Source organism: Amia ocellicauda, chromosome 2 (assembly GCF_036373705.1).
Source record: "Amia ocellicauda isolate fAmiCal2 chromosome 2, fAmiCal2.hap1, whole genome shotgun sequence".
In the NCBI taxonomy this organism is placed as follows: Eukaryota; Metazoa; Chordata; class Actinopteri; order Amiiformes; family Amiidae; genus Amia; species Amia ocellicauda.
In genome coordinates this window covers 42,434,053-42,461,721 of record NC_089851.1, presented here as the reverse complement: position 1 = coordinate 42,461,721, position 27,669 = coordinate 42,434,053, and the positions used below count along the sequence as shown (strand labels likewise).

Genomic DNA, 27,669 nt, shown 5'->3' with positions numbered 1-27,669 from the left:
ATGTCTTCCCTTTATAGGTAACTTTACCTTTCCGGAAGTGTCCTGATGGCAATGCTCACTCTAAAATCAATATTGGGCATTGATGTGCTCTGAATTACGTTGCGCAGAATTAAGACTCCATTTTCTCTATGAATCACAGTAACTTTTGGCCTATATACAGTTGGGTCCATAAATATTTGGACAGTGACACAATTCTCATCATTCTGGCTCTGTATGCCACCACAATGGATTTGAAATGACAAAATTAGGATATGCTTTAAGTGTAGACTTTCATCTTTAATTTGAGGGTAGTTACATCCAAATTGGGTGAATGGTGTAGGAATTACAACCATTTTTATATGTGGTCCCCCCCAATTTTAGTGGCTCAAAATATTTGGACAAACTAACAAAATCTTGAATAAAATTGTAAGTTTCAATACTTGGTTGCAAATCCTTTGCAGTCAATGACTGCCTGAAGTCTGGAACCCATAGACATTTATTATTATTATTATTATTATTATTATTATTATTATTATTATTATTATTATTTATTGGCAGACACCCTTATCCAGGGCGACTTACAAAATAACATCACCAGATGCTGTGTTTCTTCCCTGGTGATGCTCTGCCACACATGTACTGCAGCTGTCTTTAGTTCCTGCTTGTTTTTGGGGCATTTTGCCTTCAGCAAGTGAAATGCTGCTCAATTGGATTCAGGTCAGGTGACTGACTTGGCCATAGCAGAACATTCCACTTCTTCGCATTAAAAAAGTCTCGGGTTGCTTTCGCAGTATGCTTTGGGTCATTATCCATCTGCACTGTGAAGCGCCGTCTAATGTGTTTTGAAGTATTTGGCTGAATCTGAGCAGATAATATAGCCCTAAACACTTCAGAATTCATCCTGCTGCTTTTGTCAGCAGTCACATCATCAATAAATACAAGGGAACCAGTTCCCTTGGCAGACACACATGCCCATGCCATAACATGCTTCACAGATGACATGGTATGCTTTGGATCATGAGCAGTTCCTTCCCTTCTCCATACTCTTCTCTTCCCATGATTCTGGTACAAGTTGATCTTTGTCTCATCTGCCCATAGGATGTTGTTCCAGAACTGTACAGGGTTCTTTAGATGTTTTTTGGCAAACTCTAATCTGGTCTTCCTGTTTCCTGTTTCCATCTTGTGGTAAACCCTCTGTGTTTACTCTGGTGAAGTATTTTCTTGATTGATGACTTTGACACATATACGCCTACCTCCTGGAGGGTGTTCTTGATCTGGCCAACTCTTGTGAAGGGGTTTTTCATCACCAGGGATCTTCTGTCATCTACCACAGTTGTTTTCCGTGGTCTGTTGGGCCTTTTGGTGTTCCCGAGCTCACCACTGCATTCTTTCTTTTTAAGAATGTACCAAATAGTTGTTTTTGCTATCTCTCTGATTGGTTTGTTTTGATTTCTAAAGCAAAACAGAAGGCAAAACACCTCAAGAACAAGTAGGAACTAAAGACAGCTGCAGTGCAGGCCTGGCAGACCATCACCAGGGAAGAAACCCAGCATCTGGTGATGTCTATGGGTTCCAGACTTCAGGCACTCATTGACTGCAAAGGATTTGCAACCAAGTATTGAAACTCATAATATAATTCATGATTATGTTAGTAACTTTACTTTAGTAAACTTTTGAGCCCCTAAAATTGGGGGGACCACATAAAAAATGGTTGTAATTCCTACGTTCACCCAATTTGGATGTAACTACCTTCAAATTAAAGATGAAAGTCTACACTTAAAGCACATCTAGATTGTTTCCTTTCAAATCCATTGTGGTGGCGTACAGAGCCAGAAAGATGACAATTGTGTCACTTTCCAAATATTTATGGACCCAACTGTATATTGCTTCTGATGTACATAAAGGTTTGAAAAAATACTAAAAAGTTTCAGGAGGTTTTCTGCAAAATTAAATGCGAAACTTTCAGTGAAATATTAGTTGTCGTTTTTGTTTCCCAAGGAAACCTCGACTATGAAGGGAAGAGAAGGATCTGTGTGTTTCAGGATAGGAGCGGAAGTAAAAGCTATCTTCAGACTTCGGAAGGCATCAGTCACTGCCATGGACCAGGACAGGAAGTGAGGAGATCCTTTAAGAAGGGAAGTGAAAGGCGAGGCAATAGAGTTATGAATAAAATGACTGTACAAATTTGTAAATCCAAGGAAGCGTTGCAGTTCCTTTATGATTCTGGGCTGCGGCCAATCTGTAGCTGCTTTAATCTTGTCAGGATCCATGTGTACACTGTCCACATCAATTAAATATTCCAGAAATCCATTGCTTTGCCTGTGAAATTCACATTTTTACACCTTGACATATAGTTAATTCTGGCACTGGAGGACTCGGCACACATGGGAGACATGTTCAGAAAATGTTGAGGATTAAATTATAAAATGTAATTGATGTATGCAATGACAAAATGATGAGGAAAGGTCTCAGTACCTCATTAACAAAAGCTTGGAAAACTGAAGGAGCATTCACCAGTCCAAAGGGCATGATGAGGTATTCACTGACCAGTAGTGGCTACTAGTGGTAAAAAAGGCTGTGTTCCACTCATCCCCCTCCTTTATTTGGATCAGATTGTATGCACTGCGCAGGTCCAATTTGGTGAACAAACGGGCTCTCCAAACCTGTTCTAGGGCAGTTGGGACCAAAGGCCACAAAAAAGAAACTTGCCACAGCAGGTGATGTTGAGGGGTGAATAATTCCTTGTACCAGAGCCTCCCTGATGTAATGATGTACATGGCTTCAGACTTCAGGGAGAGAGGATATATGCATCCCCTGGGAGGAGTAGTGCCAGGATGAGGTCAATGGCGCAGTCCCATGACCGATGGGGAGATAGTCGAGAAGCCGGAATTATTTTGAAAACCGCTGCCAGGTCCTGGTACTCAGAGGGAAATTCTGAAGGAGTGGAAAGGAGAGGGCTCTCAATATCTGTTGCTCTGCAGGGAAATGTCAAGCAACCGGAAAAGCAGTCGGGTACCCAGGAAAGTATTTCCCCCTTCTTCCAGTAGATAGTGGGATCGTGGTGGGTGAGCCATGGAAGTCTAAGAATGATGTCATGGCCCCGTGGAATCGATAACCAGGAAGCGCAAAGACTGATGGGGATGGTTTGCTGAGAAACCTTTCCGGAACCGATTGTCTGATTGTCAATTGCTCTCACACAGAGCAGAGGATTACACGTAGAGAGAGGGATGAGAAGCTGATTTGCTGTCGCTCAGTTAATGAAGTTGTCTCTGGACCCTGAATCTAGCAGAGCAGAGACAAATCTACTGTTAGAACCCAACTGGAGCTTAGCTTGAACACTAAATTGAACTGCGGTAACAAGCGGGCAGTGTCTCGTACTCACCCCATCATCTTGGGGCATTGTGGGGATACTGGGACGTCAGGGCAGGAGTCACAAAAGTAACCCTATATTGACTACAATACAGACAGAGACGCTGTTGGAGTCTTCATTGTCTTCTTCCACAGACAGGCGTGTGTGACCGAGTTGCATCAGTTTTCCATCTTTAATGAGACTGGGTGAGGGACTGGGTCGAGCTGGTTGGTGGGGCAGGTCCAGCGTGGTGTGTTTCTGCCAGCTAACTGAATGAGCTGCTCTAATCCATGACAAGCAAGTTCTGATTGGAAATCTGAATGTAGACCATGTCGGAAGACGGTGAGGAGAGCGGGCTCATTCCATCCACTACTTGCTGCCAGGGTACAGAATTTAAGAGCGTAGTCCACTGCTAACAGGGTGCCCTTCCCTTCAGCCGGATGATTAAACACTTCTCCGAAGTGATCCAGGAAGGCTGTCAAGGAACGGGTTACCTCTCCATGTCTACACAGCAGAAGCCCACTGGAGAGCCTTCCTGGTTAGAAGTATAATAATAAAGGTGATCAAGGCCTCATCACTGGGGAAGGACGTGGGCAGGTGGGTGAAATACATATTTCACCCATCATAATTATCAGGAACTGTTATTTGGTTGGGTCTTACATCTGCTGCAGGTGTTCTGGCTTCAGGAGCCGTGACAGCTGATGGTGTAGCCGATGCAAGTTGGAGTCGCTTCAAGTATCTGGGATTGACTCAATCTGCCGGATAATTTTGTCTTGCTCTCCGAGAAGCTTCCCTTGAGCTGCCAGGGCAGAGTGGAAGTCTGACAGCTCCGCTGGGTCCTTAGCGAGGGATAAGTCTTCTGTTGGCTCTGTCATGGCTTGACAGACAGGAGCGTGGTGGACCCAGATGCGGGGCTTACCAGGTGAAGGTACAAAGAAGGACTGAACCAGGAGCCATTGTCGGGGAACAGGCATGGGGTCAATCTATCGTACAAACAGGTTCATGGAGGAAATCCAGAAAGCGGTGATAAAGAGGAATGCAAGAGTCCGGTACACAGAAGTAGGATTAGCAAGAGATCAGTGCTTGGAAATGTATTGAAAATGAAAACAAGACTTAGCACTAGATGTCCACAACAAAGGTGTATATACTTGAATCTGGAGAGCAAGGGAATGAGAGGCAGGGTAATCAAGTTAAGAGACCGAGATGATTATTAAACTATCAGTGAGGGAATGAGGCAGAAAGCTGAGGCAAGGGCAGCATCTAGTGGTGAGGTCAGGCTTGAGACATGACAGCAACAGTTTTGTAATAATAGCTATATTCACATGTGCACATTCATGTATTAAGTTAATTACATAATGATTTGTAAAAGGGATATTAAATACAGTTATAATAAATAAAGGCATAAGCATTCAATATAATTAAATTCTTTTTAAAATCGTTTTCAGCCTATGGAGATCTCAATGACTAATCTGCAGGACTCATATTGCAAAAAGTTAACAAGGGGTCCCTACAAGTGCCCAATACTAGTGATATAATAGGGAGTTTCAGTTTGCCCCTGAGGGGAGGCTGTGCGTAGGGGATTGGCTGGGGATGAGGTCAGGGTCAGCGGTTCAGGGTCTTAAGCCCAATACAGAAGCCATTGTGTGGGACCCGCTGCAAGAAGGAGCTAACCCCAAAGCCTGGTCCAAGCGCCTTTGCAGGGAGCGAAGCTGGAAGCGTGCACATATTTGGCAGGAGGAGGGGTCACCTAGGGCCTGTGGATATGGTCCAGCCTCATGCCGGTTACACAGGTGGCGTGCCTGTCCTCTGGCAGGAAGGTGATGTTTCTACATGTTGCACAGTGGTAGGTGGGGTGGGTCCTGTGTGCTCCATAATTCACAACAACTACTTGTACCTGATTAAGTGCTGAACAGGACTTATTACAGATTAAATTAGTATGTTGTAACAGTCTGGAGTAGAGAGAGAATCCGTCCTGATTAGGAAAATGGATGCCATGGACAAGTCAGTGGCGGAAATGCAACAAACATAAATGGCCATGTACCAGGAACTCAAGCAGAAAATGCTTAAACCTGAAGAGGAGGACAGAGTCAAGCACAGCACTTCTGCTTTGGACCAGCTGCAGGAGATGGTAACTAATGTGTATGAGAATGGTAAAACTGCTATAATTCAAGCAATAACCTCCCAAGCACAAACTCAATCTACCCAGTTGAGAGAAGAGTTACAGTGGTCTGTACAACAGCTACAGGCCAGGTTCCACTAAGAAATGGAGCAAAACCAACAAATGCATCTAACACAAATGAGTAAACTACAGAATGATGTTTCAAACTGTTTACAACAAATGCAATCTACTAGTACGGAGTTATGTGCTATTAACCATACGTTGGCCACAAAACAGGAGAAGGAACGGCTCACTGCTCCTGGGAAGCCACCTCTTGCATCCTATCCTCCATTCCTTACTTGGGGATACAGTGGAGTAAGTGAACTACCACACCGACCAGATGCTTTTCTTCCAGAGTACTCCAGATTATCCGAAAGTTCAAGACACGTAAAATTGCAGTTTCCTACTTTTGGAGGGCCTACAGATGATGATGATCCTCAGATTTTTATGGAAAAATGTCATGATTTTGTCACCCTTCAACCTCTTATAGACGTGGAGATTCTTGCTACACTCCGTACAGTTTTACATGGAACTGCTTGTGATTGGTGGGAAGTTGCCAGAGAACATGTGAGTACTTGGCAGGAATTTGAAACGCAGTTTTTAAATGCTTTTCTGTCAGACTATGAAGATGAACTGCTGGAGAGAATAAAAACCCGGGTTCAGGGAGTTCAAGAGACAATCCGAGATTTTGCTTTTTCATATAGAGTTTTATGCCATCGATGGAAACCATCGATTGAAGAAAATGACATAGTGAAACTCATCTTGAAAAACATGAACCCCTACCTTGCTAGTCAGTTACGTGGCAGAGTCACCACTGTGGAAGGGCTGGTTCGGTTATGGCAACAGTTGGAAAAAGATCAGAAATGTCAGAGAGAATATGAGAAAAGGCATTCTCAGCGCTCGAGTGGTAGACCACCACCTGTCAATATCAGACCTACCGGATCTGCACCTCACCCTGTCATGGAGCCAAACCTGTATTGTTGGCGATGTAAACATGGGCCAGGATCATGTTCCTTTTTTAACCCTAAAAGTAGATATGCCGGGGGACGAGACTCTATGGAGAAGTCAAAGGATAACCCTGACTCTGTTCAAGGCCCGAGTATGACTATTGTTACCCCAGGTTTGAATTCTATTCGGGACAATCAACAAGTGCAATCCTCTATATCTCAAACTAACACTTCTCATCCCATCATTTCTATCCCACAGCAGTTAATGGTGCCGTTATTACTCCGCAACTGGTCTGGAAAAGCCATTTTAGACACCGGATCGACGTATACACTGTTACATGAGCAGCTTTGGCTTCAGTTAAAGCAACCGGAGGAGACACTGAAAACCTGGACAGGAGGACCATTGTTTTTAGCGAATGGAGAGGTGACCCACCCCCTTGGTTGGGTTGAGCTGGAATACACTGTTCACCACCACACCTGGACCACACCTACTGTAGTTCTTGCAGGTAACACTCTTGCATTTGCAGTTGTATTTGGACTGGACTTCTTGTTTTTAAGTGGTCTCCAGATGGAGGTGCAAAACCATGTGTACTGGTTCCCCAATGATGGCAATGTGAGACATTCCTTCCAAGATGAAAGTGTGGATGTCAAGGTATGGACCTCTTCATTCCCCTTAATGCCTCCTAATCCATTGTTTAATGCTCTGATTACTGCGGTGAAGCCTGTGCTGAATTTTCTTCCTATAGCCAGCTCCCCTTTGGATCTTCCTACTGTCATTGATCACGCTGTCTTGGCATCTAGTGTAACGGGCATCCAGAAAGAACAAGTAAGGCAAATGCTGCAGGACAATGGCAATGTATGCACAAGGACAAGAGGACGCACAAAGGTACTATTTCATCAAATATACACTTCCTGTGAAGTCCCCATTAAGATGAAGCCGTATCGTCTGTCTCCATTCAAACAGGCTATTGTTAAAGATCAGATTAAAGAGATGCTGGCAGATGGGATAATTGAACCTTCTCATTCAGGTTGGGGGAGCTTGTTTTGGGTGATCTACAGAGACAGAACTGCTTTGTGTATTTAGATGATATTATTATCTATTCTTAAACCTTTGAGCAACATCAGATCGACCTTCAAAGTGTATTTGACAAGCTGTGTGTTGCCGGACTTACACTGAACATGAAAAAATGTAACTTCTTCCAGACTCAGATCCAATATTTGGGCCACGTGGTTTCTGCTCAAGGGATTCAAGCAGATCCAGAGAAGATCAAAGCCATACAGCACTTTCCAGTCCCCACCACTCTCAAAGCTGTGCAAAGGTTTTTAGGTATGGTAGGGTGGTACCACCGGTTTGCCCCTCACTTCTCGCAGATTGCTGTTCCCCTTAACAACTTGAAGAAGAAAGGAACAAAGTTTATCTGGACTCCAGCATGCCAGCAAGCCTTTGATGAGTTGAAAGAAACTCTCATTACACCTCCCATTTTGGGTCATCCTAACTTCCAGCTACCCTTTGTGGTTTACACGGATGCTAGTGATGTGGGACTTGGAGCACTGTTGGTACAAACTGGTCAGGCATCTGAAGAAGTACTGGCATATGCTAACAAGACTCTGAACCACGCGGAACAGAACTATTCTGCCACGGAGAAGGAATGCCTCACAGTAGTGTGGGCATTGGAGAAATGGCATTACTATCTCGAAGGACGGTTATTCACTGTAGTCACTGACCATTCTTCGCTGCTATGGGTTTTTAAAACACTCAAACCCAGCACTCGACTTATTCGTTGGGCTTTAAGACTACAAGAGTTTTCCTTTAATGTGGAGTACCGTAAAGGCAAACTAAATCTCCTGCCTGATGCCTTATCCAGAGCTCCGATGGATTCTGGTTCTTCACCTACTGTTCCCACTTGTGCTGCTGTCTTGGCAGATGGTGGATTTTCTCTGCTGTTCCCCATCACTGATTAAACTCTATGGAAAGCCCAGCAGGAGGATCCAGAGATCCAGAAAGTATATGAGACTCTTTGCTTGAACAACCAACCAGCTGAGGAGGCCTCAGCTCACTTTGTCCTTAGAGAGGACAAGATATTTCAGAAAACTCAGCAGGGGAACAAGACCTACTACCAAATCTATGATCCTCACTCCTTGCGTGAACAGGTCCTGGCAGCTTATCAGAATGATCCTTTAAGTGGTCACTTTGGGAGATACAAGACCCTTAAACGTGTTCAAGCTGTTGCTTACTGGCCAGGAATGTGGAAGGAGGTCCAACGGTATGTTAAGTGTTGTACGGTGTGCCAGGTCCATAAACCTGAAACCAAAAAACCTGCAGAGAAGTTACAGCAAACTATCATTCAGAGACCCTGGGAAATGGTGGGCTTGGATCTGATGAGCCCTTTGCCTCGCAGTTCCCACCAGAATACATATCTTCTCGTGTTTGTTGACTATTTTACCCGGTAGGTTGAACTTTACCCTCTACGGAAGGCCTCTGCTGCTGTCATCGCACGAATCTTGGTTCAGGAAATGTTCACTTGATGGGGCATCCCGGATTATCTACTCTCAGATCAAGGGTCTCAATTCATATCCTCAGTGTTTCAGGAAGTGTGTAATCAATGGCAGGTCTCCCATAAGACTACCACTGCCTATCATCCCCAAACCAACTTGACGGAGAGAGTTAACCGTATCTTAAAGTCCATGCTGTCATCCTATGTAGGAGTGAAGCATCAGAAATGGGATCAGTTTCTCCCGGAATTTCAGTTCGCCATCAACTCAGCTGTCCAGGAATCTATCGGTTTTACCCCAGCAGAGCTTAACTTGGGTAGACGCCTGAGAAGCCCCTTAGATTGCATTATTGAAGGGCACTGCATTACTCCTGAGTCTGGCAGTTACGAACTCCTCTCCACATTAAGCCAATTCCATGAAGTAGCATCCAACAATTTGGAGAAAGCCCGGAAACGACAGCAGGACAATTATAACAACTCCGTGAAGTGCAGTTTTTAGCCAAGGATCACGTGTGGATCAAGTCCCATGTTCTGTCTAAAGCTTCGGAGAAGTTCTCGGCCAAACTTGTTCCCCGATGGAAAGGCCCATATAGGATTGTGCAGCAGTTGGGTCCAGTGAATTACCAAGTGGTGATGGAGGACACTGGAGAGGATTTACGGAATATTCTTGTCTCTCAGATTAAGCCATGTTTCCCTTCAGCAGCCAACTCGATGCCCAAGAAGACCAAAAAGTGCTAGACAGTTTCGACTTGTTCCATGGGGGGGGAGTGTAACAGTCTGGAGTAGAGAGAGAATCCTTTTCTCTTTAACAAACAACTGTACCTGCTATGCTGCTATTGTCCTCTAGGGTTTCCCTATAAAAAGGAGGGGGTAAAGGAATAGGGGGAACTAAGAAGTAAGTGGAGATTGGAAAAAAAGTTCCCCAGTTCCTGACGGACTGTTTAGTTCATGGACATGCAGGCAAGAAGGTGAGGTGGTGTGGCTGCAGTGTTTGTCGGGAGTGTTTTTTCCATTCTTTTCTTGGAGATGTGCTATTGTGTATGTTGCTTGAGGGGAACATTACCACTAGTCTTTCGAAGAGGATTGCTTGTGTTGCTTGAGGAGAACATTACTACTAGTCTTTCGAAGAGGATTGTGTGTGTTGCTTGCGGTGGACATTGCTGCTAGTCTTGTGAAGAGGATTGTTGCTGTGCTGTCTACGTCTGGAGGTGGACCGGAATTCTGGACTGGCTCCTGCTGCAGTTGGGTGACTGGTTTGATTATTTTTCTTTTTGTATGGTTTTCCCTGACTGCCTCTACCAGTCCTGGTACCCCATTGTCATTAGTGTTTATCATTGGTGGTTATTATGGTTATTGCTATTGTTCTATACCTTGGTTTCTACTCTTGTTTGGTTTATTGTCTAGTTATTATTGCTATCGTTTAGTTTTGGGGAAGCTGGGCTCTTTTGCTGTTTTTTATTTATTTTCGTCTTCCTTGTTTCTTTTATAGTGCATATTCTACTTTCTAATTTGTTTGCAATGGGTTTTCCTTTATTATTTTGTTTGTATTCTTTGGAGTCCAGCTACTTTCCTTATTACTATACCCCAGAAGTTTAACTAGTTTTTTTCCTTCTTTCTTTCCTTATCATTATCAGTACTTTCTTCTGTGTAATCTTGTTTCATTTTCTTCAGAACTTCCAACTTTGTATGTCTTGTCTGACAACTGTCCTTTGTTTTTTGTTGCTGCCTTTTTTAGTTTGTTAATCTTTTTTATGGGTATTTTGGGTTATGTTGAGCTCAACTAGGGGAGAATAATATATAAATGTATACCTAAACTGAAATTTAAAGTATTTGGTTGTTGTGATGACTTTTTGTTATTCCAACTATTTATCATTGAACATTTGTTTGTTTTGGCCGGGACATTTTTGGATAGGACTTGGATTTTTGGATATTGTAGTTATTGCATTTGTATTTTTTGTTTCACTTAATTAATTGTTTACGTTATACAGTGTGTGGTGTGGATCATTGTGGACTTCACATCTGTCTGCAATTATTGACGCTGTGGATCTTATGCTCGGGCTAGCTGGCACAGGGTCCAGGTTATGTGATCTTTATTCTCCATCTTTACTTTCTATGTCAGTGCTCTTACTACCTGTGCCCTGGTTACGTTCCACAAGTTAGCTGTCCTCTTTACTTATTTCTTTTTTGGTCAATCTTTTATTGTTGTTTTTCTGGTGTGCTCTTTCCACACCTGGTGCCCAACCGAGTGGAACCGTTACAATGTACAGAAATATTTGATATAGCAGGCAGTTACAGCTATGGGGAAGAAGAGTGAAGATCTGCACTATGCAGATATATTATAATAATAATAATTATTATTATTATTATTATTATTATTATTATTATTATTATTATTATTATATTGAAGACTTTTCTTTAATGTAAGAAAAAGCAACATTTTGCAGAGCACAACACAGAGCCCTGTGTGTGTGGGAGAAACTGATATTATTACAGTTTTTATTATACTGAATTAAAAATGGTATTGAGACAGAAAAGAAGGGTATCTTTTAGCTCACAAGTCCAAGAGGATGAGCCACAGAGGAACAGCAAAAAAATCACTGTATTCATCACTGCATATACCAAGCAGAGGAGGGCTGCTTGAGTGATAAAGTTTTTCTAGATAACTTCCGTTCACAGATCCCATGGTAATGACATAGATCCCTTCACCTTTGGGTAGTATCCTCGACCAGAAAGATAACTTAAATATCTTCAATAGACAAAACAGTGAAATTTAATGATAAGAAGGCCAAACATTTGTAGAAATTGCAAGTTTTTTTTTTTCCATTTCAGTTATTCATTTATGTTCTTCAATTACTATATGAAACACCTGATGTAGTTATTTTACATAGAGAGAAAAGGTTTACTCTGTTATGTGTATTTTAAGGGATAAACATGTTTCTATTTTATATTCTGGTGATGTAGATTTAGTGTTTCAACAACTTGACTTTGTAAAATACTGTAAAATAGTTATATTTAAAATGATGACCAAATGATGATTAATTTCATATGAAATGCTATTATATTTGACGTCATAGGTACACATGATTGAATGAAAACTGAATGTGACTTTTTGTGACTGTGTTGCTGTGAAATTATAAAGTAATTAAAGGCAGGATCCATCAGAACCAATAAAAGCCTTTAAGGTCAACCACTTCCCAAGGGACAAATCTAAGCATTTAAGTGATGAGAAAGTTAAAAGGAATGCTAGAGATATGGTGGCAAAGAGTAAGGGGGTGATTACGTATTTACTATACGCATTTAAGTATTTTCTGTTCTGTATTTCTAATTAATTTAGAACAATTTGCAGATTATATTTTTCACTTTGACATTATGAATATTTTCTGTGTTGATCAGTGGCAAAACCTATTGATTAAATCCATTCTGATTTCATGTTGTAACAGAATGAAAAGTCCAAGAGGGGTGAATACTTTTGAGAGCCACTGTACATTGTAAAAATATGTTTTGTTTTTGTGTTTACTACGTCATGTCTAAATAGTTTTAATTTGATACAGAAATCATTCTTGAATGGCATTGAAAGGAACATAGAACAGGGAAATTATACTATAATTATTGTTTTTACTACTTTAAAAATGTTATATTAAAATATAATTGATTCACAGATGTATATATATAATACAAATAAAACATGTGTTTCAAGGTGACACAGAGATAGTGTTCAAATAACCCGAGTACAAAAAATATAAGAAACTTTATTTAACGTTTTACAATAACAGACTCTGAAATGAATGTAGTTATTTAATATTTACTTTATGACATAATTAAATTAATTAAGCAGTTGGCTTAAAGATCTACAGTGGTTGGCATCTGGTGTAAAGCATCTTTATCTGTCTCTGTCTGGAACTGCAGTTATCCAAGAACAGGCCTGGAGACTACTTCTGTACTATACTGCACTGAGAGATATAGTCAAATAGAGATAAATAAGAATTACATATAAATTATATATTTATTTTAATCAGTTATTTATTTTTTAGTTTAATCTTATTGTAGCGGTCCTCAGACCACCACTGGATAGGTTTTATTCAGTTTAGTATTTCATTTTAACTTATTTCCCTTTGTCCATTTACATTTGAGTGTACCTGCTGTGAAACTGTTTAAACAACTAATTTGGTATTGTAATACAGTTTAGATAGATGATAGCCCCTGTTTTTGTTTGCTTGTTTTTGTTTGCTTAATAGTAGCATAGGGGGTATCGAATGAAATTACTTATCCCGGTATCAGATAATTGGAATTAATAATAATAATAATAATAATAATAATAATAATAATAATTACATATATGTATGAGTAGTAGTATTTCAGTCAAGTCGAACTACACTTACCATAATGCACTCCCGCACAACACACCGGAAACAGAAATAGACTACTAACTTTAAGCTTGTTTTTCAGTCATGAAGGGTTTCGTTTTTTTCCTTTGCTGTTGCAATCTGTTAATTTCTAAAATGTGATGATAATAATTATAATAATAATGTGTGTCCCACTCCCACCATGGCCACCAACGTCTAAACATCACTGTCCACTTCCGGGTCGCGCTGTCAGACTCAGTTCTGTGATGACTTTCTGCACCGCACGCTGTGACGTCACGCAGTTAGTTTCAGAAGTGGCTTCCTGGTTTATGCAATGCCTATTTTTTGTAGCATTTTTAGACCCGTGTAGCTGTTTAACTGTGCTGATTTACTTCGTTTAACGGGGAAAATGTCAAGGATTGGTGCCGATAACGAAACCGAAGCTCTGAACAAGGTAGGGAAGATCAGTTGCATATAGTTGTTTTATTTGCGGATGTAACTTTCTCCTGAAGTGTAAAAGTGACAGCGATTGTATGCAAGTGAAAGAGCTTGATCTTCAAATGTAGTTCAGTTTAGTTTTCTTTCTAATAATGCTCCGCTGCGGGAGTGATGATCGTGTAGGCTATACGTTTAAACAGTGACCGCGGTGCACAACACAGCATGGCTATTAAACAAAATAATTATAAACTTTGGTCAAAGGGTATTCAATAAAATAAAACGCAGGGCTGTGCAATATACTAAAGGTTAATCCAGGGAGTGAGTATTATTATACCAGAAGATAATCTTTATCTAGAAGGTTATATGATACGCTAAAACTGTCTATATTAGCTCAATTTGCTTTGTGGTACTTCACTGACAGAGATGGATGAACGGTATCCCCTAATACAACAAACACATTTTACCATGCAATCTGTTGTTTTTCAATGGCCAGCATATTTCTTGATACACAAGTTGGGAATATAAGAATGCAAAGAACGACAAGGTGTGCCAAGGTTTTAGGCTGACTGTATTAGGCATTATCCTAAACCCTACAGTTAAATTACTAAAACTGGTTTCTTTTTATCAGGATGGACATTTGAAAAGCTTTTTGTTGAGGTCTTGGGTCTGTGTAAAATCTTAAATGATAACTTTTTATGTTCTAGGCTCTAGGGTACAGTCAGGAATGATTCATAAATCTGCAGTAGCATCTGTTGCTCGAACTGCATTCACAAATGTTGCTTCTGAGATATGTCAGCAACGCTTTTAGTGTAAGGCTGTGATCTTTAGTGTCGAGAATGTCCTAGTGCTTTTTTCGTCTTCCCCATATGTTTAAAGGGTGTATCATGCTTTCCCTTTTATTTCCACAGTATTTGACATTTTCCAATAATCTGAACATGAAGTAGCCTCAGGTGTAAAATGGAAACTATTTGCAGAAGCTTTACAAAACATGACACATTAGGGGATTGAAATACATAATGCTTACAAAGAGGTTTTTAGTGGACATGATTATCTTTCACAGCGGCTCTGAAATGGCAATTGATTTTCCCTTTTTCTCCCCTGTCCACAGTGTAGGTACCGGTTTCCACTGGAGGTCATTGCTGATGTCAGGAAAGTGAGAGACTCATACAGGGATCTGCATCTTTTTTTAGATTTTTACTGTGAGTATTTAAAATGTAAACCTCAATAACTGAACATCATCTTTCATTTTAAGTTAGTAGGGGATTTACTTGTGGTACCTATGTTTATATATGTGAATCTGTTCTCTGTACAGTGGGCTGTAGACCAGCTCTCACTACCTTCACCAGGCTGCCTTTTTGCTCCCTTTTCTTCCCTCAAATAACTTAGAGAGAGGCTTTCTCCTCTCCAGTCCCAAGAGGTGTAAATTCCTCCTGGGAAAACCACTCACCTGTCCAGTAGCCCTGTCCAGCTCCACTACAATCAATTGAACACCTGAGCTGTTACACCCCAAACCCAGGCCCTCAGTCAAATGTCTGTCCTCAGAAGAGTTTTGAGAATTATAAAGTGGCTTCTGACTATAAATTTAACTACGATAGGGTACAGGTGTGTGTACTTTACGATTCTTGGGCAGGTCAATGTTTTGATTAATTCTGGCTCTTAATTTAAAACATTGAAACAATCAATTGTAATTAAACTGTTGATAATACTTTTGAGAAAATCTTTCACCTAGGGCATCAATGCAGAGGGAAATCTCACTGCATGTATAATATATATATATATATATATATATATATATATATATATATATATATATATATATATATATATATATATATAAAGTATAATTATGTTATTTAAATGTTGAATGACTCATTGCCTGAGTACATCTCATATCAAAAATGTATTACACATGAAAGTGTGATTTAATTTTAGTCCAAAGTTGACGCAATATTTGACAAATAATAAAAATAGCTTTTTGTTATTTACCACATTGTTTTGTTTTGAGAGAATGTAATTTAAGTTCTAAAAGCATTTAATGTACTGCATTAGGAATTATGAACAGCGCTTAAATCAATACACAACACATGTATCAGGCAAATATTACACAGATATAAAAATCATGAGTAGCTTTAACAGTTTTCACAGTGATTGATTTCAAGTCATTGAGCATTTCTATCAAGGCAGCTATTACATTTCCATGGATGAGTTTTAGCCAGTATCGGCAGTTTTGCATATTCTATACATAATTGATTGAGAAAAAGTAAATAAAAATGGAGAGGGTTACATTTATATTCGTATAATTGCAGGATTCGCAAGAGAAATGTTCCATAATTTTGATGCAAGTCTTAATTATGGAGAGTTTGTCTAGTAGAATAATATGCATTTTTCTCTCAATTGTTATGCCTAAGAAGCCATTACATCTTACCTACATGTTAATTATGGAGCTTCAGGAAAAATCCCTATTAACAAAAGCATGTCATTACATGTAATGGTGACAAAGAAACCATGTGATACAAGGTTCAAGCTTGGAAACCTATAGATGATCACAGGCTGGCTTTAGTAGGACTTGTTCCCCTGAATTAAACGTTAGCTGGAAGTGTATGGATGCAGGAGCCAGTCTAGTCATGGCATATCTTTTAAACTACAAATCTTTCCCTGCCAAAAAATAAAAGAAACACATCTGTCAGGCATCCCAGCTGCAATTATTCAAATAGAAAATACACAGTTGGGCTCATATTGCTTTTAGTTAAGCTCAGCCTAATCCATTTCACAGCCTATTCTGCTACTCCTTCTTGGAATTAATAATACCTTATTCTCCAGATCTTCAATGAAATTAATTGCATGTGATCGCCAGCATTAGTCACTGTCAGCACAGCTTTCAGACCAGAGACTGTTAATCCATTCGCCTATGTAAAGACAGCATGTTCACAAACCTCTGGACAGCTGTTAGAAAAGCCACACCTGATCATTTAGATGTAACTAGCTTGCTGCAGGAATGTACTTCATACATGTCGATTCTGTTTGCTTTCTGTGTATGTACAATTGCACTTGAAAGCATGCTTCCAGACCCCTTATTTGAAACTGTGTAATTCAAACATTCATTAGGTTGAGGGTGTTGTTCATTAAACTACACTTATTCTTCAGTGATATTTTTTTTCCCAGAGCTTGATGAAGTCTTATCCAGTCCAGAGTAAACTGTAAATATTCTAGTTGATTGAAATGGGTTAAGTCAGGGGGCAAGTAAACCTGTGTGTAAACTGCCATTCCATTGATTTAAATAAATTTGGTCCAGACTGCCATCAAGTACGTGAATACTTTATTGTCTGTGCAATCAAAAATGTATTATATGAGAAAAACGTGACTGAATTCTATTTACAAGTTGCCTGGATACATTTTATACAGATTAAAGTCTGTCTGAGTAATTGTTTTAGATGTTGTGCATAAGACTTTAAAAGCATTTAGTCTGATGTATGTTTGAAAGGTTTGTAAGCACACATCTGTATCATTACTATTATTATTCACCATTCGTACAGCTACACTGGGAAGATTTTCTTCAGCATCTTTTTCAAAATTGATGAGCCTCAAAGTATATCTTTGCAGAAACTCAATGCATAAGAAATAGATTCCATTGTTAAGGAAAACAAGTGCATCGAATTCAGTGCACCCCCGACAGTCTCAACTACATTGCCCTTTAACATAGGCCTACATTGCAATAAACATGAAAGTTTCCATTACTCAAGGTAAATACACTGCTTTTTTTTTTTTTTAAATGCTTATCATTTTATGTTTCCCACTTTTTTTACAGCTTACTCAAATGGGGAGAAGAAACAGCTGGTAAACCTAAGTGGTACCCTTCCCATTTTATATCAAGGTAAATACAGTAGCATTATAGTTCTTGTCCTGAGAAATTACTTAAAAGCATGCATGATGTTTTTTGTCTTAAAGTTCAACTGAGTATTATTTAAATAAAATACAGTGGCCAGTGTTTTATTTTTGTTTTTTGTTTTTCTCTTCCTTCCCCTTCCTTCTCCTAGTCTTTCACGTTTGCTTTAACATGTTCTGGAGCTCAGCTTTTATTGTTTTATGCAATATAAAGTGTCATGACATCTGAAGCAGGCTTCTTTATTTGCCATCCTAATAGTCCACTATGTAACATTGCTCACATGAGGCAGCTAACATGAACCATCTCACTGAAAACGCTTTAGAGTTGGGGGTTAAAATCGGGTCTCCACTGAAAGTCACATAGCAGTATAATAATGCAAGTTATTACAAGCAACTGATTGAGATGGTTTCATACATCGGATCTTATGTACGTCTTAATTATTGAAAGTTCCAGAATGCGATACAGCAACCAAACTGCAAAACTAAAACTGAATACTAATAATGAAAAAAAAAACACGGTAGTTGTTGTCTATGTTGATTTTTCGTATGTTTTTGTTTTCTTAATACTGCTCTTCATGTCTGGAGGTGCAGTCAGTCATACATCTAATTTTCTTCTTCATTTGAAGTTAAATTAAGTGTTTAATTTTCTGTTGATTTTATGTTTTTTTGTTTTGTTTTTTCTTAGGTAACATTTACAATATACCCGTCTGCATCTGGCTGCACGACACACACCCCCAGAGCCCTCCGAAATGTTTTGTAAAGCCCTCCGCTTGCATGGTTATAAATTCCCAGAGCCGATGTGTAGACAAAAATGGGCATGTGTTCCTGCATTACCTCCATAACTGGAAGCATGTAAGTAAAAACATTGTAACAGGATGGCATTAAACAATCTGCTATACATACCGCCTCGCAGTGGTGCATGTGAAAGAACAAATTGCATGTTTTGTTCTGTTGTTTGATTGTTTGAATTACTGGTTAACTAATTATGCCAATTTTGTTTTGACATTGTTTGCCAATTATTTAACCTGTGGGATTCTGACAGTGTAAAATGCATTGAAAAAATACTACATAACCAGGACATACACACTGAAGAATGTTATTTTGTGAAGTTTGAACTTGGACAGAAGGAATAAATTATATTTTCTCTGTGTCCCTATCATGTCTGTCTGTCTGTCAAGCAAATGTATTTTTCAAACCAAGTGTAAATCAAGGACACAACTTGCTTACTTTTGTGCAAGCTGCATCCCTCCACCTCTCCCCAATCTCTTCCATTAGTTCACCCTCTCCACTTTTGAACCAGTGTTAAGGATAACATTGGCCCTGGATAAGGGTGTCTGCCAAGAGATAAAATAATAATAATGTAGTGATCTCCAGCTTTGTATTTACATACGGTCACGCATGCAGGTCCTCCAGCCAAATGTGTAAAGAGGCCAAGTAAACATTAATAAATAATGGTCCTACTCTGTCCCCTGCTGTACAGAGAGTGTTGTCTCAATTGTAAAATGCAAACCAGGGAAACAAGGCATTTTCAACTCTGCCCTGACCTGCTTGTAACTGCACATCTGTGACCTTTCACCCCCCCATGCACACTTCTGTTATGAAGAATATAGAAGTCAAGTTGAGATGGCGATGTCTGGTCCAGTCATTAAGTAACTGAACTGTTTTTTTTTGTAACAATGTCAATTTTGTAATACTGTCAACCACTCCACAGCCACAAGCATCTGTTAAATTGGTTTTGACTCTGGTGTTTTTTCGCTCTCCTTATCTGACCTTGAGAACTAGAACCTCCTCCTTTGAAACCTAACATAATGGCTTAGCAAGCCATTGTCCTTTTGACCACCTTGAACTGTACTGAATTGCATTAACATTCAGAATGTGAGAAAACGTTCACGCTGTGAGTCGTGATTCCAGCTGCATTCTGAAAACGCTGTCGGCTCACCCTCAAGTGTGTGTTCTTTGCAAATGAAAAATTGGGCTCTTGCTCTGTATATTAACAATTAGCAATTGCCAATATTTGACTGAAAATGTGTTTTTCTAAGTCTAGTATATCCCTATATATATTGGGGCACATATGTCACAGATGTGTGCTTCCCCGTTGTTAATTAAAAAAGAATAGAAGTTGAAATTGTTGTCTGTCATGGGACCTATGATTTCTTATTGTTTTTGTTTTTTGTGTGAATTGCAGGGAACTTCTAATTTACTAGGAGTTGTAGAGGAGATGAGGGCAGCTTTTCAAACAGAGACACCGGTGTTTGCAAGAGTACTCTCCTCTCATCAACCCCCAACTCCACTCCAGCCAGGTGATTTCACCATTCACAGTCTCACTATCCTTGCCTGGTACCTTTTAATACCCATTCACTCTTTGTTACAATTAAAGTTTTTATCAACCTTGTCCTTTTTAATATGTTCCTTTGGTGGTTGCTGTCTCATTTTGAAAAATTACCTGCATGCTATATAAAAAGATTAAACACAACATTTCAAAAGAGAGTTGCCCCCTGTCATCCTCTTCACATTTCCTTTTCAAGTGTTTGGCTTCTGTAATCATGCAATTTTGTATCTACTGCTTAAAGAGGCCAGCAAAAACCACAAAGCCAAACTCAAGGCTTAATTGGTATTAGGGACCTGAGAGCTAAATAGCAATTCTGTTCAGCAGAAGCTGAAACTGAAATGTACGATTATTTCTGTTTGTTTTTTATCTGTGTTGTGATTTTACAGTTAATTACACTTTGAGACCATACATTGGACTGTGGTATGCATATAGGAATGAGATATCTGCAGTAATTACATAATTTATTCATTTCTACAGGTAGCACTAGATCCTCAGCATGTTGTGAGCCTTCCAGAATGTATTTTCCGGGCACCAGGTAAATGTTTATGTATTGTGTTTTTAACTTAACTTCAACAATTTCAATATAGTGTACTCATGCCTGACTTCCAGGTTATATGTGTTAAATAAGATTCCCTTTTCTGTCTTGAGTAATATTGCAAAGGAGATAACAGTTTTATATATACATGTCTGGTAGCATGCTTCCCAGCTAAACAAATAATATTCTGAAAATACTGCAATTATGTCAAAACAGAACAATGTCCCATTGTGACAACACAAATCTGTAGACTGTAGGATGTAATTAAAATGTTGTAAGATACATTGATAAAATGTCATGCACATAAACATGATTACATTCACAACGATAGATATTCACAAATAATAAAAAATACAGAATAAAAAGTACAATTAAACAAATGTATATACTTTGCATGCAAACTAATACAATTGTGCTTGATAAGTATCAAAGCTCTAAGGATGGGACTATGAAATGTGCAGACAGTAATACTTTGCAACAATCAAAGAACATTAACAAAGCCATGTGGGTCAGATTACTACATTTCTACAACATTTTGCTTGCATCATATTTTCCCGAACCAAAATGAAACCCAAATGCAACCTCACACAACATTGCCTGTAGAAAATGCTTTTGCTGGGTTATAAGGACTTTATCATTTTAATTGTATTATTATACAATGAAATTGTCCAGTTTTACAATGGCACATCCACACCTAGTCTTTTACTGAAGACCTCCTGAGCCAGGCCAGCCTACAGATTACTGGTTTGTGCCCCTCAGTTTTGTGCTTAGTATTGTAACGCACACATAATCACTTGAGGTTAAGGCTGCTTGTTTGAATACAGCAGGGTCAGTATTACAATGTATTAATTTGAATGTCTGTATGAAGCCAACAGAGCAGTGAATCCAGAAACACATTCTGAGTGTCATCACTAAGAGTTAAATATATACTGTATATTTTATTAACCAATAACTTTCATTGTATAACACATAGGCTACATTAAAAGAATGATAACTGTTTCCACTAGTAATGCAATAAACACAAATATTGACCATCCCTATAATTTCTTCTCCCATTTGAACCCTATAGCATCCCAAGTAATATTCATTAGCTAGAGCACGTCAGTTGACTTTCACTTTTCATGCCAATAGGATGTCAATTAAGTAACTTAATTAGTTAATTTGATTTCAATAGAACACTTAAGTCTGATGCAAAAGAAAGCTTAGCCATGAATCCTTTGAGCATTTCAGTATTGGTGAGCTGAGACACTACACACTGTCAGTGATTCAATATGTTCTCTTGGTGGCCTTTACAGACCTTCACATTACTCAGGGAGTCCAGTTTTTCATCAGAATGCCTCTACCATACAAAACAAGCCACTTCTTTCTCCTGCTCAGTGTTCAGCGGATAGCCGTAAGTATTGATAATTTTCACTAGGTTCCCCCTATTATGTAGGGCTTTTGGTTGCTATGATGGCTATGTGTTGCTAAGAAATCACTCTGTAATATGATCTACCTTAAGATATTGCTGAATCATTGACTAGCAATTCTGTAGTCTAGCCAAGCTGCTTTGTAGCATGGGTTACGCATGAGTGTGGAATCTCACATTTATGATTTATGCAAACACAGCTGTGAGTGGTTTGAGAGTTGTTAACATCGTTTTTTTATTGCTATTCTTTGCAGAAAGTTTTTTGTATTGTATTATACACATAACTTACTCTCCTGCATAATCTATACAAACAAACAAAACAAAAAAACATGCAATGTAGTGGTGTTCAGCATCACAGTCTTATATATGAGAAAATACAAGAGATTAAGAATATATATATTTGTTTATAACAAACATGCTCTACAAAAACCAATAACATTACAGTAGCTGCATACATTGGATAAAGTATATTAAATTGGACATTATGAAGTGAGAGTTCCATTTTTGTTTTTCAGTATGCTTTCTTTTTTGTTTACAAGTAGTGAGTGAAACCCTGTCAGTTTGTATCATTGTGTTTACATGCAAGATTGTATTACCAGGAAAGCATGTGAACTTACTGAGTCAACCAGAGCAAAGTTCACCACAGCTGGAAAATACCTCTTACACGTCTGAGCTAGTTAATTTGGGAGTCACCTTTGGAGATCAGAAAACCAAGGCTTATTCTTCTTCCAACCCCTTTTTACAGGAAGCAGGTATGTCATGTTGTAGGTTTTATTTGATTTTGTTTTGTAATCATGTAGAAATAATTGCATTTAATGTTATAATTGAAAAAAAAAAACAGGTTGGATTGAGTTTCATAAGGAATGTTGATCTGACATACCAAAGAGCATATGGAGTCTATTAGTCAGAGTTTCTCTGTGTACTTTCTAAATAAACAAAGATACAGAAGAGAGAGGACAATTATTAATCAAGTAAGATTAAATGACACACTGTTTTTGATTTAATTACAACCCAAGCTAAAAGTAATATATAATGTTTAATAGATTATTTATATTCAGTTGCATTGTGCCACAGAGAAATCAAACGCACAAAAAAAACTAAATCTATGAGAGCAGCTTTGGAGAAGAGAGAGAGGGTGCTGTAGGGTAGTCAGAGCGACTAGACAAACAGTATGGTGGAGCCTGTGTGGGAGAAGGTACCATGACATTTCAGTGAACAAAGGCGCAATAACTTCACCGCACGTCACATTGCAACACGGACAGTTACAGTGAATACCATATGCAGTTACATTACTGCAACTACTATTACAGTGTGGACAAAAACTGTGCATACCATCACCAGGCCGAATCTTACAGCCCGTGACAAAAACAGCACACTGCCAACACCATGCCAAGGACAGTGCCAGACCTTTAAAGAGCATCGCTGTCACAGCACATGAACCCTATTGGGATCCCAGAACTGTATTTACTCTTTATTATTCAATAAATAATAATAATATTTAAATCTTGAGTCAAGTTTGTGTCATGTTCGATGCAGTTTGTTTTGTTTAACAACACTTGGTTTTGACCTGCCTGTCATCCATAACCCCTCTTTATGCTTACTCTATTTGGGGGAAAGGCATCTTCAATAATTTCAATAAAGGACACTTCAGGTGAAATTATTATTAATTACTTTTTTAACCTCTTAGCAGAGTGAAATGTTAGCCATTTGATTAAACTAATAACTGCTCATGTGAAAGTGCAATTTCATTATTTATTTTTTTAAGCACAAGTTTGTTATTAGAAATAGAAGTAGTAGCAGAAGGTGACTGTAATTGTTTTATATATGTGTGTGTGTATATATATATATATATATATATATATATATATATATATATATAATGTTTTTTGTCGGCACAGTTATGTCCCTGCTCTGTAAATGGCATTCACTGTTATTGTCCACGCTGTGCTTCCCCCCACCCACTTTTTTCCTGTTTCCTGTTAAGAACATAAAGTTTACAAACGAGAGGAGGTGAGAAAATGAGTCAGAAATAATTAATTGCTATAAAAAACGTTCACTGAATGTATTATGTAAAGTAGCACTATATGTTTAAGGTATGGCAGTAGCAGTAACATACTCCTTGGTGGATATTTAGGGGATGTCACACTTTGTTATTGTATATTTTTATATAAGCAAAACAATCATAAGAAGAAACATAAGAAAGTTTACAAACGAGAGGAGGCCATTCGACCCATCATGCTTGTTCTGGTGTCCATTGATAACCAAGTGATCCAAGGATCCTATCCAGTTCTATTTTTAAATGTTCCCAAATTTTCAGCTTCATCCACATCGCTGGGGAGTTTGTTACAGATTGTGACAACTCTCTGTGTGAAGAAGTGTCTCCTGTTTTCTGTCTTGAATGCCTTGAAGCCCAGTTTCCATTTGTGTCCCCGGGTGCGTGTGTTCCTGCTGATCTGGAAAAGCTCCTCTGGTTTGATGTGGTCGATGCCTTTCATGATTTTGAAGACTTGAATCAAGTCCCCCCATAGTCTCCTCTGTTCCAGGGTGAAAAGGTTCAGGTCCCTCAGTCTCTCAGTAGGACATTCCCTTTAGACCTGGAAAAAGTCTGGTTGCTCTCCTCTGAACTGCCTCTAGAGCAGCGATATCTTTCTGGAAGTATGGAGCCCAGAACTGTACACAGTATTTCAGATGAGGTCTAACTAGCGCATTGTACAGTCTGAACATTACTGCCCTTGTTCTAAATTCGGCTCTGGTGGAAGGGGAGTGGAGAGGAGGCAGGCTTAATCTTCTGGCACCGGAAGAGCGCAGTGGTCTGGAGGGGATGTATGGAGAGACGAGGGTCTGAAGGTAGCTTGGTGCATTGTGGTTGAGACAGCGGTAGGTGAGGGTCAGTGTCTTAAACTGAATGCGTGCTGGTATCAGGAGCAAGTGGAGGGAGCGGAGCAGTGGAGTAGCATGTGCAAATCGGTGGAGAGAGAATAGCAGACGAGCGCAAGAGTTCTGGATGAGCTGGAGAGGCGGGTAGTAGTTGCAGGCAGGCCAGCCAGGAGGGAGAGGACAAGGGACTGGACGAGCAGCTGAGTTGAGTAGTTGGTGAGGAAGGGACAGATTTGGTGTATGTTGCTCAGGAAGAATCTGCAGATGCATGTCAGCGTGGTGATGTGCTGAGTGTAGGAGAGCGCAGGATCGAGGGCGACTCCTAGGTTTTTAGTGGAAGAAGAAGGAGAGAATGTTGTGGATTCCAAGGGGATTGAGGAGAGATCAGCAGAAGGTGAGGAAGAGTGGGGAAAAAAGAGGAGATCCGATTTGGAGAGGTTGAGCTTGAGGTGGTGCAAGTTAGCAGACAAGCAGGAAGAGATGCAAGAGGGGATGAGAGGGTCAGAAGAGGGAAAGGACAGGAAGATCTGGGCATCATCTGTGTAGAACTGGTAGGTGAAACCATGGGATGCGATGAGGGGGCCCAGGGAGCGAGTACAGAGAGAGAACAGGAGGGGGCCAAGGACGGAACCTTGGGGTACGCCTGTGAGGAGATGTTGGGGGGTGGATGAGTCACATGCCAGCACTGTGGCCACTGTGACTTCCAAGTCTAACATCTTGTTCCTTATACTCCTGGCATTGAGGTACAAACATTTCAGCACTTTCCTACTAGCAGTTTCCCTTGGTTTTCTTTCCTTAGTTGAACATCTCCCATTGTCAGAGCTCCGTGCCCCCCTGGTCCCTAGTTTAAAAGATTCTCAATTTCTCTGCACATATGCTCTCCCAATGCATTAGCCCCCCTTCTGTTTAGATTTAGACCATCTGGTTTGTACAGGTCCCATCTATACCAAAAGAAAGACCAATGCTCCATAAACCTAAAACCCTCTTCCCTACACCAAGATTTCAACCACGTGTTAAACTTTCTAATCTCTGCCTGTCTCCCTGGCCTGGCACGTGGTACGGGAAGTACTTTGGAGAAAACTACCATGGAGGTTCTGTTCCTTACTGTCATTCCTTACTCTTTAAATTTGTCTTGTAAAACCTTGTCCTACCTTTTCCTATGTCATTGGTTCCAATGTGGACCATGACCAGTGGATTCCCCCCGGCTTTGGCCAGTAGCCCGTCTACTAGTTTAGGGAGATCCGCAACCTGAGCACCAGGCAGGCAAGATACCATGCAGGTCTCCTTATCACTCCCATCACCCTGTGAGCTGTCACTGTCCAACTCAATGTCCAGCAATTGGAACCTGTTGGGGATTTCTAGCTCTTGGGATGTCTCTAGGGATGTGCACGCCCTTTTCTGCGGTTACAACCTACTGTATCCCAGCAGTTCTCTACGCTGTCCTGCTCTAAGGTCTCAACTCTTCTAGGTTTTGGCATGCACACCATCTCTCTCATGGGCTGATTGACTAATTCTTCTATAATTCAAATTCAAATTCAAAACAAGCTTTATTGGCATGAGATGTATACACACAAGTATTGCCAATGCAATTGGGAACATTTAAATTATATACAATAACATTAAAATCTTTACAAATATAAAATATTATATGTTAATTTACAATTTACATATATTTTACATTATTAATGTATTTGTAATAATGTAATTGGTTTGGAGATATGGTTGCAGTTCTCTGGCCGTGTGGCAGGCTGTGATGTACTTTGCTGCGATCACGGCGCAGTCTCTGTGCTCCCCCAGCACCATTCTGAGCCACACCTCTGTGCTGAGCTGGGGGAAGTCAGGGACTCAGGGCTAATCTGGGGAAGAAGGCATCTCTGACCTGTGTGTATTTGGAGCAGGTCAGGGTGAAGTGCGCCTCTGTCTCTGGGGGCCCACATTGTCCGCACAGGCATCTGTCTCTGGGGGTCCAGGTCTGCCTGTGCCGTCCGGTCTCCACCTCCAGGCTGTGGTTACTCAGTCTGTACCTGGTCAGAGTCTGTCTCTGCTTGGGGTCTGTGACCAGGTATTCTGCCAGACTGTATCCTCTGCCCAAGGCCCTGTAGCACTCCAGCTTGTTCTGCTGTTTGGTTTGTTGAGCCCAGTGCTCAATGCAGTGCAGCGCCGCAGTGATGTGCTGGAGCTGGGGGGGTCTCCTGCCTCGGCCGCTCAGCAGCTCTGTGCTGTCAGTGTGGCTCTGGGCACAGAGCCTCAGGGCCATCTGGCTGAGGGTGTCTGAGTGGGGGGGTGCGTTCCTGCTGCCTCAGGGCGCTGTGGGTCTCTGGGCTGCTGTGTTTCAGGTGCAGCCAGTATTTCAGGGCTCTCTTCTTTACTGCACAGCCCAGGGGCAGGCGCCCCAGTTCGGCTCAACAGCCATATATCACTAATACAGTGCAGATCAACAAACTGGGCCTCAAGATCATGGACCTTGATCTTTAGGATTTCAACCTGCTGACAATGTTCACAAATGAAATCTTCTTGGATGAGTTAATCCAGGAAGGCAATCATTCTGCAAACTTGACACTGTAATGGCCACATGCTTCTAAATGTTACAGTTTTTTCAGTCTCTTGATTCCTGTTTCTTAGACAACTGCTTAACTTTTTGTGACCAAAAAACAGCGCAGCTCTTTCTCAACAGCTGCTTTAAGTAGCTTTTGTCTTCCTGCAACCTAACTGGCTCCACCTGGAACAGAATTCCTGCTAGTCCTTGACTAAATCTCCTTTCTGCAACCTATTTACTTTCAATAACTCAGCAGCTGAACTGAATTTACTTAATTAAGGCAAACTTCAGACAAGATTAACTTCAATTAAGGCAAAGTTAAAACAAAATGAGGAATGCTAAGTCTGGTCTGAAACTAGTCAAACAACAAGATGGCTGCCTCTCACCTGTACTCTC

General features: G+C 40.1%; 1 protein-coding gene across 4 annotated transcripts in view; it reads left to right on the top strand.

Moving 5' to 3' along the window:
• Positions 1 to 13,546: 13,546 nt before the first annotated feature.
• The window catches only part of LOC136771532 (E3 ubiquitin-protein ligase RNF31), a 35,007-nt gene continuing 20,884 nt past the window's right edge, over positions 13,547 to 27,669 (top strand). The window contains exons 1-8 of one of the 4 annotated variants that reach the window (XM_066723888.1): positions 13,547 to 13,722; positions 14,815 to 14,905; positions 17,512 to 17,577; positions 18,274 to 18,440; positions 19,774 to 19,888; positions 20,395 to 20,452; positions 21,748 to 21,845; positions 22,460 to 22,612. In XM_066723888.1, coding sequence (XP_066579985.1) covers positions 13,678 to 13,722; positions 14,815 to 14,905; positions 17,512 to 17,577; positions 18,274 to 18,440; positions 19,774 to 19,888; positions 20,395 to 20,452; positions 21,748 to 21,845; positions 22,460 to 22,612 — 793 coding nt within the window. In that variant the 5' untranslated portion in view covers positions 13,547 to 13,677. The remainder of the gene's footprint in view (positions 13,723 to 14,814; positions 14,906 to 17,511; positions 17,578 to 18,273; positions 18,441 to 19,773; positions 19,889 to 20,394; positions 20,453 to 21,747; positions 21,846 to 22,459; positions 22,613 to 27,669) is intronic. The other 3 variants (XM_066723906.1, XM_066723897.1, XM_066723916.1) reach the window with 3 other exon arrangements.